This window comes from Podarcis filfolensis (assembly GCF_964270895.1).
Source record: "Podarcis filfolensis genome assembly, chromosome: 14".
NCBI classification, from domain to species: Eukaryota; Metazoa; Chordata; class Lepidosauria; order Squamata; family Lacertidae; genus Podarcis; species Podarcis filfolensis.
In genome coordinates, this window is record NC_139616.1 from 43170660 (window position 1) to 43181437 (window position 10778).

Below are 10778 nucleotides of genomic sequence, written 5' to 3' on the forward strand. Positions count from 1 at the left end.
AAGTTTGTTCGACTTTCAAAACGTTCGGAAACCAAGGCGCGGCTTCTGATTGGCTTCAGGAAGCTCCTGCAGCCAATCGGAAGCCGTGGAAGCCCCATCAGACGTTCGGGTTCCAAAGAACGTTTGCAAACCGGAACACTCACTTCCGGGTTTGGGGCGTTCAGGAGCCAAAACGTTCAGCTCGCAAGGCGTTCTTGATCTGAGATACGACTGTATTATGGAACAGGACATCCTTTTTTCATTGGAGAAATGTTGGAGGGTATGCCACTGTGGCTCGTGACATCTGAGTCGTATGGCTAGGAGGGGCATATTTTAAAGAAAGTTGAATGACAGGATTAAGTGCCGTGTTTTGGAATACACTGAAAGCAAATATGGGTCCCTTCAGGAAAACTTCATTTACTAATGGAACCTGCTGAGAAAGGAGCACTCCGTAAGGCTTCCGCCTCCATCATTAGCCTTTGCTTGGCTTGCTGCTTTTTGTACACTTCCCTCAGGCTACTAATATGCGCCACAAGGGATAGCTCATTGTCAGACAAGGAGCAGCTACCAGCGCTGGAGTGAGGGGAAGGCTGTGGGTTTTTAGAAACAAAGACGCCCCCCCCCTTCACCAAACAGAATTTGCTAAAAATAGCAGCTCCTCGAGAACAGGCCTGCCTGAAAATAGCTGTTTTCTCAGGGAGCAGAGATTGCTTCTTCTGAAAGGAGTTGCTATTAATGTAGAATTGTCCCTCAGGCCATCTTCTGAAGAAAAAAAAAAGGGAGGGATAAACTTGCTGTGTACACTAAATTCCACGAAAAGCCATGTTCAAATATGGACACCTCTCAGTTGTCAAAGCTGTCCAATAACCTCTCTAGAGATGACTTGTTCATGGTAGCCATTAAAAAAATCCTAGTTTCATCAGGAAGCATTTCCTGCATCTTAAGCAACAGAGGACCAGAATTCTCACGCATACCCTTTGACATCTGACAGCCCACAACAAATTGGTGATGGTTAAGCCAGTAGCTTTCAAGCTTTTCTGCCTTCAGAGAAACCCTGTTGCGCTGAGTATCAACTTGTCTACTAAGAAACCTCCATCTGCAGCTCTTTATTGGGGGATATGATGTTCTAGGACAGTGGTTCCCAAAATCCGACCTGCCATGGGCTACTAGAAAATGCTGAGGTTCTTGGCAAACCACAAATTTTTCCTGCCTCGTGCAGCAACTGTAATGCACTGTGCTAGACGCTGCATGGTTTTTAATTGTCTTTTCACAGACATGCCACAGGCCACCTTAATGAAGAAATCCCTATTCTAGGGAGCACACGATCTCCAATGGGGTCCAGCCCTTTGGATCTCACCATTGGCCTGTTTGAATGGAAGCTTTGGCTTAGAGTGCCCCTAGTGTTTTCTGGAAGTTTCATATTGCAAGGGGAAATTAAAAAATAGCAGGAAAATTTTCCCTCAGGGAGTTCTGACCACCATTGCCTGTTTGGAAACAATTGTGTGATGTGAATGTACATTAAGCCAACTGAGAGCTGTTGTTGTCTATTTACTTATTTATTGCTTGATTGGGGGGGCCCTCAAAAGAATAAAAAATAACATTACATGTAAAACAGTTAAAAACAACTATTGAAAACATTTCAAAAATAAAATAAATTAGTGATAAACTACACACAGATGAAAACGCACATCAGCACTACATATTTGGATAGGCTTCTCTAAACAAAAATGTTTTAGCAGGCACTGAAAACAGTGCAGTAAAGGTACCTGCCTTGTTTGAATAGGCAGGGATTTTCAAAGTGTGACCACACTAAATGATTGATTTCTTACAAATGTGGAACAAGCATTATATGGCACCTGTAACAATGCTAGTTCTTGTTGTTTATGTTGTTGTTCCTACTACTCCTATTATTTTCTTACTAACACCCCACCCTTTCTTACACAGATTACAGGGTAGTACACAATATGAAAACTGCGATACAGCCATTATAATTAAAAAAACCAGTTAGTTATAATACCTAAACTATCAGCAAGACCCAGAATCTTTAACTGATTGGTTTATTGTTTCTAATTGCAGGAAATATCGCAATACTTGCCTTCTTCGGCCATGTAGCACAGCCTCCTTCAGATGTAAATTTATCTAGTGGCCTATCCCTTTGCAGCAACCTCTAGCTCAATTTTAAGAAATAAGTAAATAGTAAAAAGATCCATATGTCGCAAGCCTTTCCAGAGCCTCTTAGCAGCCGGAGAAATTTAACAGCTTTTTCTGAACAGGCTGTTTTTTTTTTCTAAGCAAGGCTGACACCTGCTGGGGTGCTCTGAAATGGCTATTTGTCAAATAGTGCGGATCTGCTCACTATTAGGTCCCTGTATGACCCTTAATTTCTCTACGTGTGAATTATCAAGCATGGATCTGCGCTCAGAATGGCCAGATCTTGGCCCTGAGGAGGAGGTACGTGTGCCAAGAGAACAAGAGCATGCATTCAGGGCGGTTGCATCAGAACGTAAGGGGAGCCTTCTGGATTAAGCCAATGGTCCAGTTAGACCAGCATCCGTTTCTCACAAGGGCCAACTAGATGCCTCAATGAGAAGCCACAATGGGATCTGAGCATATGAGCGCGATCCTCACCTGTGGTTTCCAGCAACTGGTGTTTAAGAGCACTGCTGCCACCAACTGTGGAGGCAGACCATAATCACCATGGCTAGTAGTCATCAATAGCCCCGGAGGAAAGGAAACTCAGGAAAGGTTCGGTCAATAGAACCCTCCCCAAGATGCCACGTAGACCTCCACCGAGGCCAAGGTACGAGAGGCGCTCATTAAACATTTCCCCTGACGTACTTCCTGTAGACTGAGACAAACGAAATGGGGCACAGTTATTAGTCCTTCTCCACATAGCTACCAGGGGACGTGGGTGGCGCTGTGGGTTAAACCACAGAGCCTAGGACTTGCCAATCAGCAGGTCGGCGGTTCGGGTCCCTGCGACGGAGTGAGCTCCCATTGCTCTGTTCCTGCTCCTGCCAACCTAGCAGTTTGAAAGCATGTCAAAGCGCAAGTAGATAAATAGGTACCGCTCCAGCGGGAAGGTAAACAGTGTTTACGTGCGCTGCTCTGGTTCGCCAGAAGTGGCTTAGTCATGCTGGCCACATGACCCGGAAGCTGTATGCCGGCTCCCTTGGCCAATAAAGCGAGATGAGCACCACAACCCCAGAGTCGGCCATGACTGGACATAATGGTCAGGGGTCCCTTTACTTTTACATAGCTACCAGCAAGAGTCACACACTTCTCCCATCGCTTTATACAGCTGTGGCGACCTCATCTGTAGAAATCAGCAGGTTGCATCAGAAGCCATGACTTGAGCCCAGAAATTAGCATTTCATCATCTGGAAAAAGCTTGCCCTTCAAAAATAACTTCATGGTTGGAAAGAGGTGAAAGTCTGATGGTGCGAGGTCAGGAGAATAAAGGGGTGAGGAAGGACTTCATAGCCACAGGACTGTGCTTCCATCTGAGCAACATGTGAGTTGTGAACCGGGGCGTTATCCTGCAGGAGGCAGACACCTTTGTTCACCTTTGATGGCCTTCCGCAGCAGTGAAGCGTAGTATGTCCCGGAAACCGTGGTACCCGTTGCCAGGAAATCCATCATCACTACTCCGTGCTGGTACCAGAAGACCGTGAGCAGGACCTTGCCCACTCACGGTTGGACACGTGCCTACTTTGGAGGTGGTAAGGCAGAGTGCTTCCTTTGTTTGGATGGACCCACGTTTCTTCCTGAGTAATTAGTCTGGTGAAGAAGTCATCAAGGTTTTCGTGACACCTGGTCAAAAGAGCCCTTGAGCATGTGACTTGTTCCTGCTTCTAGAAAGGTGTCAGTAGCCAGGGAACCCACTGTGTGGACACTGTTGCAACAGGGTCCTCTCTGTATCCACAGGCAGGCAAAAGAGAGAAAACCGCGAACTGAGATAAGCCCTGAGCTCATATCCCCTTTCACTAGGGCAGTTCATAAAAAACTTTTTTTAAAAAATGCCTGCTCCAAAGGTCTTATCTTACTACACTAGGGATTATATAGCTATACAGTGGTACCTCGGGTTAAGTACTTAATTCATTCTGGAGGTCCGTTCTTAACCTGAAACTGTTCTTAACCTGAAGCACCGCTTTAGCTAATGGGGCCTCCTGCTGCTGCCATGCCGCTGGAGCACAATTTCTGTTCTCATCCTGAAGCAAAGTTCTTAACCCGACGTACTATTTCTGGGTTAGCGGAGTCTGTAACCTGAAGCGTCTGTAACCTGAAGCGTATGTAACCCTAGGTACTACTGTATCTGAAATTTCATGCATATCAGTTAATATCTTGACCCTCCTCCACGAAAATAGCTGTTTACTTGGCCGTTTTCCTATGTCGTGAAGGCTGAAATTTCAATTCAGTGGAGCAGGATCAAGATATTAACTGATACGCATGAAATTTCAGATACGTATAGCTATTTAATCCCTAGTGTAGTAAAGATAAGACCTTTGGAGCAGGCATTTTCAAAAAAAAGATTTTTATGAACTGCCCTACCTTTGACGCTCCCCACTCCCTCGTGCCAAACATACATTAGGTACATGTGAGACAGGTGAGTCATACCTGATTCAGTGATGACATGAGGCAACAAGATTTTGTGCTCATCTTTGGCTTTTCCATCCCCCTAGGTGTCGTGAGAGGATGAGACTGGAAACTGATAGCTGGAGACAATGCCTGACGGGGTGATTTACAAAATACAATCACAAACTCACAGACTAATTTTTGCAGGAATCATAAAGACATTAGCAAGAGCAAAAGGATTTAACAAACAAAAGATGGAAACGGTTTATTGAATATTTACAAACAAACTGTAAATGGATAAGAACATTGGCAGGATTGTTGTAATAACTGTTTTATAAGAGTACACATTTAAAGTAGATGAATAAATGATTAAGTTAATTTGGAATATGCAGAAAAAATATATATAAAAAACAAATTTTAGGAACTGCAGAAAGAGGGGGAAGGAAGTCAAATTTTGAAATGTTAAAATGATTGTAGAATTATTGAAAGGTATACAATAGGAAATCATAAATAAAAATTACACACATATATATATATATATATAACAAACAAACAAAAGATGGTTGCATAGATTTCAAGTGTAAACTGCAAACTGTTTTGCAAGCTTTAAGACGATCAGTTGTTACAAAGCACTTAATATAAAAATGTTGCAAAACAAACTGTTACATGTCTTTATAGTTGCAAGGGGTTTGACTCATGGGGATACGTTTTATATCAAGATGCATTTTATTTCAAGGCCTCACAGTGGAGAGAAAAGAAACATGGCTGTTCCCGTTATTAGTTCAATATGCCTTTATGTAATTGAGGGAGCATTTATTTTCTTATCACCTCCTTGAATTTGTCTAGTCCTCTTTGAAAGCCGTTCAAGTTGGTGGCCACCTCCGCATTGCCTCCTGTGGCAGTGAGTTCCATAGTTTAACTGTGTGCTGTATGAAGAAGTGCTTTATCAGTCTCAAATCCAACATTCAGGATACCCACGAGTTCTAGTGCTATGAGAGAAGGAGAAAAACATGCTGTAGCCTCTTTCTCTATGCCATGCATATTTTTACAAACCTCTATTATCCTCTTACTCGCCTTTTCTCTAAACCGAAAAGCCCCGAATATTGTAACCTTTCCTCCTAAGAGAGTTGCTCCATCCCCTTCATCATTTTGGATGACTTTAAATATTTATTTTTAAATGTTAACATCCTGCCTTTCAATCTGTTCATCAGGGTTGAACAAACAAACCCCAACATCCAAGACTAATAAAAGCAATAAAAATAAAAGCAGAAGCCAGCGTTTATACAGAACAAATCAATCAGCAATAAAATAACGGAACTGGCTAATCATTAGATTATGCTTCAAAATCATTTCTCTTTAAAAGGTATGCCTTTGTATTCTTTTCCTCTTTTTTTGGAGGTGAGGTGCCTTTTTACTGCTTTTATATTTTGGATTAGTGGTTGTTTTAGAATGCATCGTGTTACGATGTTTGCAGTTTTATGCTACACAACTTATCTATATTAAAAGGAGAAATATAGAACAGCAATATTATTTTAATATATTCCTCCGTCCTTTGCCGTACTTTGCAGCACTAAGGGTGGCTTTTGAAAAGTTAAAACACAACAAAAGTCAGCAGAAATTAAGCAACCAGTAACGAAAAATAGTTGTTAAAACCTTAAAAAAAAAAAAAGTATTTGTGTGAGGGGTCAGTTTCAAAAGCAAATTTCATTAATTCATTGTGGCTTGGACAAACATTTCGTCTAAGTCATTTATTAAGAGAGTATTTTCTGTGCGAGAGCTTATTGTTTCTGGGCTTGTTTTGTTGTGGTGGTTTTGCTTTTGTGTGTGTTTTCTTTGACTGGGGTATTTTTCAGCTGAAAAGCCGTTCTGGCTCCCCTTCAGGAAAGAAAAAAAGCGGAATATGAAACCCTATGCGTGTTTACTCAGGAAGCAACTCCCACTGCCTTCAGTGGATCTCGCTCCTCAAGGGCGCGCGCGCCAAGGATGGTCGCCAAAGACACCTGTGAGGAGAACGTCCCGCTCTTATCCAATCGCTTGGCTTCTCTTTCCCGCCCAAACGAGCTCCGCCCAGTCCCTCCCCCCTCCCCCCACCTCGCCAGGCCCGCCCATTACACCGCCCAAGGAGAGGGCGACCTTCTTTTCCCACGAGCCCCCGCGCGCGCAACCTTCTCCCGGCAGCCCTTGCGAGCGGAGGAGCAGGGAGACGCTGCAGCGGCTTCAAGATGGCGGACCGACCCGGTAAGCGCTTTTTGAGGGAGGGAGACGCCAAGGTGACCCGGCTCCTGTCAGGGCTTGGGCGGTGCTGGGATTAACTTGCTCCCATTTCCCGGAGAAGAAGCGCCCCGCTGTTCTGTGGAAGGAGAAAGAAGCGCCTTCTGAGAAAGAGACGCCCTTCTCAATGTAGCCCTGGGTACAAGCGCCAGGCCACTGGGGTTCGCCCTTAAGGCCACCGTTTCGCACCCCAACCTTCCTCTTTGTTGCCCCCCAACAGCTCTCCTTTGCATTTGTGTGTCAGTGTCAGGGAGAAGTTCGGCAGACAAAGCTTCGAACGCCCCTTCCCCCCACCCCATAAGAATAACCTAATGCAAGCACGTTCAACTCCCAAGAGACTGCTATCTACACCCAATATTTAAAAAATCTGGCAGCTTTTTAATACTGGGAGTATAAAACCCATTGTCGTTGGAGGGAGGAGGAGCATGCGTGGGGTGGGTGGAAAGAGTTGTTGATCTTTTTAGGGGGAGGGTTGCCCAGAGATGTTGAGCTTTTTGGGTGGGGGGAAGAGTTGTTGAGTGTTTTTTTAAGGAGGGCTACAAGAAATCGCTGACAGTCACACGCAGCGATAAAGCCACCTATCGGCTGCCCACCTTCTCCCCCCCCCCACCGGCTTGGAGAAAATAAATGTCAACGCGACGCCCACGGAAATAGGTCCTGTAGATCACGGCCGGCCGGCCGGACATGTCTGATCTAACGGATCATGGCCCACCTAGGCCAGCATCCTGTTCTTACAGTGGCCAAGCAGATGCCTCTATTGGGGAACCTGCAAGCAGGAACAACTCTCCCTCCCTACAGTTTCCAGTAACTGGTATTGGGAAGTATTTATAGCCTCCAACCGATGAGGCTGTGCCATAGCTGTGGTGGCTAAAAGCCACCAATAGCTTTCTTCTCCATGAATTTGCCTATTCATCTTCTGAAGATGTTGGAAGTTGGTGGTCACCTCCGAGGGGAGGTGGGGGGGGGGGAGAACCTTATGTTACCACTTGTTCCTCCTCCTCGGAATAGGGATGGGTAAGTCATAGCAGATACCCACCCTCACATTCTTTTTTTCTCTTAGTTCCAGTAAAAGATATGAGGCTGCTGGATGTAAAAGTGGGGCAGTTGCCAAACTGGTTAGCAACTCGAGATTACACCCCAGCTGGGTTTGTTACGAGTATCCGAGGAGGTGAGTGTCTGGGAAACATCTGGTGTGGAGCATATGTTTGTGGCAGGAATTGTATGCATGTGATTGTCTTGCTGAATATTTAATCTGTTCAACGCCAACATTTTGTGTGCAGATAACTAGGGTTTCAGAAGTCTCCTATTAGGTTTCTGCCAATAGTGTTATACCTGAGAAACACTGGCAGGATTCAGTGTACAACAGATCACACTTTCCATTGAAATACTCTTAATTTGCCAACGAAATAAAGGCTTCATGGGGTTTGAAAGTCTAGTTGTGATCCACCTTCAGATTTTTAATCCCACTTGATGCATTCACAGTGTGATCCAAATACATACTTGGGAGTATATTTCTATTGAATTTAGTAGCATAAGAGTAAAAAGACAAAGGATTGAGCCACAAGTCTCCTCAGTCTTGCAGCCAGATCCTTTGCATTTCGACTCTTGACTAACTTCCACTATGCTCATTGGCACACTCAAATAAATGAACACAGAACTACAACCCTGAACAGGCAGTTTCTGGCCTTCGTTCCTACTTATTTAAAGGACTTGTACACCACCCTTCAGTTGAAAACAAACAAAAAACAAGCATATACTAAAAACTGCAAAATCAACAGGAGTAGCATAAAAACATACAGAGGCAGTAGCTGCTTATGAATAAAAAACCAGAGGGCTGTTACCCCATGTAGAGCTGGCAGTAGTTCTGCAACATCTCAAGCAGGTTTTTATTTCCGAGCCCAGTTACTTGGACAGGAAGGAATTGAACGCAAGGCCTTTTGCAAAACATTTGTTGTTCTACAGAGCTGCAGCTCTAACCTGAGTTCTGTCCCTTTCTCTTTGTTCTTAAGCATATGTCTTAATGTAGCCATTTTAAAGTGTTTAGATAAACTAAATGGTACAGCCTTGTTGTAAAATCCTGATTTTTGATAAATTTCCTACTTGGGCTATAAGCCGAAGTACACTAGCTAGAAAGGTAGGTCTCATTGAGGCCACTGAGTTCAATGGAACTAAACAACAGGCTGCAAAAGTAGTGATCTTGGGCTGAAGACTTCATTTCCTTATTCTGTTAGCTTTTTAGTGTAGCTGTCACTTATCACTACTAGGTGTTCCTCTGCTATCTGTATGGCTAAGACTACGCTCCTTTTTCACTAGGCTATGACAGATTTGTCAAAAAGTACATTGATGTGAAAAAACCAGGCATTGGTGGCGTCGCCATGATGCTAACTGCCTATGTGGTTCTCAGCTACATGTGGAGCTTCGACCATATAAGTGAGTAAAACTTTCATTGTGTATACCTAAAAAGCAGCAGTAAATACAGTACAGTCGCATCTTTCGCACATTTATCTTGCACGATTTCAACTTTACATGATAAATGCATGCAAAGCAGAGATCTTTTAACCTCCCTCCCTTGCTTACTGGGCAAGCCCTGCTCAGCAGGCAGGCTCTGGGGTGCTCTTGCAAGATACTGTGGGTCTGTCCCAGGTTCCCACAAGAACTTGCATGACCACCCTCAGGCTTCCAGAGCCAACATGATGTGATGGCCTTGCTTGGGGGACAAGGCCCACTCAGTGCACTGGCTCTGGAAATGTAAGCACACTAATGGGTGGTTCAAGTATAGCAGTTTTTGCATATATGCGTATATCTCCCTGCGTAAGATGCGATTGTACTGTAAGTCCTCTGAGAGGAGAATTGTTAATGCTTTTAGGGAAAGGCATGTGTTCTGTTGATTTTCTGCTCATGCTTCATGCCCCGACCTATGGTGGATTGCATCTGTTGCACTCTCTCTCTTCCTTTTGGAACTACTAAAGTTTCTTGGGATACCTAAATTGAACTTACATGGCCAAAGTATAGCTCTGAGTACTTGTCCTGGAGAAATGGGGAGGTTGTGTTCATAGGAAATTTGTAATTTTCCCAGATGCATGTAGCTGCTTACTGTTGGGAACCTGAATGTTTAATTGGATGCCATGTTGCTGTCAGGCGTTAGGTAAAACCCATTTTCCCCAGGTATTTGGTTAATGATCGTATATTGTATGTCATTGTTTAGCTTTGTCATGGTAATTAGAAGCTGTTTTGAACACACATGGAAATATGGGATAAACCTTTTAAATGAAGGATGCATTTCCATATACTAATATCCAAAAGACAGCAGCTGTTTGTTTTGGCTATTCAGAGCATGATCGCTGGAGGAAGTATCACTGAAGCTTGATGGACCAGAAGAATACAAGCTGCCATACTGCGACTCGTAGTGAGTTTGCTTCAACTGAATGCAGATTGGCTCTTACCTTCTAGACTCAACAGTGTATTCTGTGACCAATAATAAAATATCTACTTTCCTTGTGACTGATGGAACTAATTTGATCACTGCAAGGTAACAAACAAATTGATCCCACAGCGGGCACGGGAGTGTACATTAAGTTGGTGCTTGAAGGGATTGTTAACCACAGCCCATGAGTGAATAATTGCCTGAAGTTGTAAGGAGAAGGAGTAAAGAGCATTAGACATAGTCAGTGCTATTAACAAAATCTAGAGACTATATGACATCCTTGGAACTTACTCAAGTCTGCAGAGTAATTTAGTTCAGGTGACTGAAGCTGTGTGCATTTTAGAGGTAGGCTCAGTCTGGCCCTAGCAACAAAACCAAAGTGAAATAGTATAGCTTCTTTCCTTTGGTTTCTCTAATAAGGGACATTTAATGCTCTTGTTTTGCAGCAGGAAGATTCCTTAGTAACTCCTTAGTAAAACTGAAACCACTGTTCCTGCTATATAACTGCTCAATCTACAAGATACCTTAT

General features: G+C 43.7%; 1 protein-coding gene and 1 long non-coding RNA gene across 2 annotated transcripts; one reads left to right on the forward strand and one right to left on the reverse strand.

The window, feature by feature from the left end:
- Positions 1–3809: 3809 nt before the first annotated feature.
- On the reverse strand, positions 3810–5911 carry LOC310749307. The gene is made up of 3 exons (XR_014541554.1): positions 5346–5911; positions 4597–4707; positions 3810–3894 (listed from the first exon to the last, which is right to left on the reverse strand). It is a non-coding gene; the product is annotated as an uncharacterized lncRNA (long non-coding RNA).
- A 728-nt stretch (positions 5912–6639) lies between these two features.
- On the forward strand, positions 6640–10326 carry ATP5MF (ATP synthase membrane subunit f). Its single transcript, XM_083585971.1, has 4 exons — positions 6640–6792; positions 7886–7993; positions 9139–9255; positions 10157–10326. Exons 1-4 carry the CDS (start codon positions 6777–6779, stop codon positions 10183–10185), a joined length of 270 nt encoding a protein of 89 aa, XP_083442097.1. The 5' UTR covers positions 6640–6776; the 3' UTR covers positions 10186–10326.
- The last annotated feature ends 452 nt before the right edge of the window (positions 10327–10778 follow it).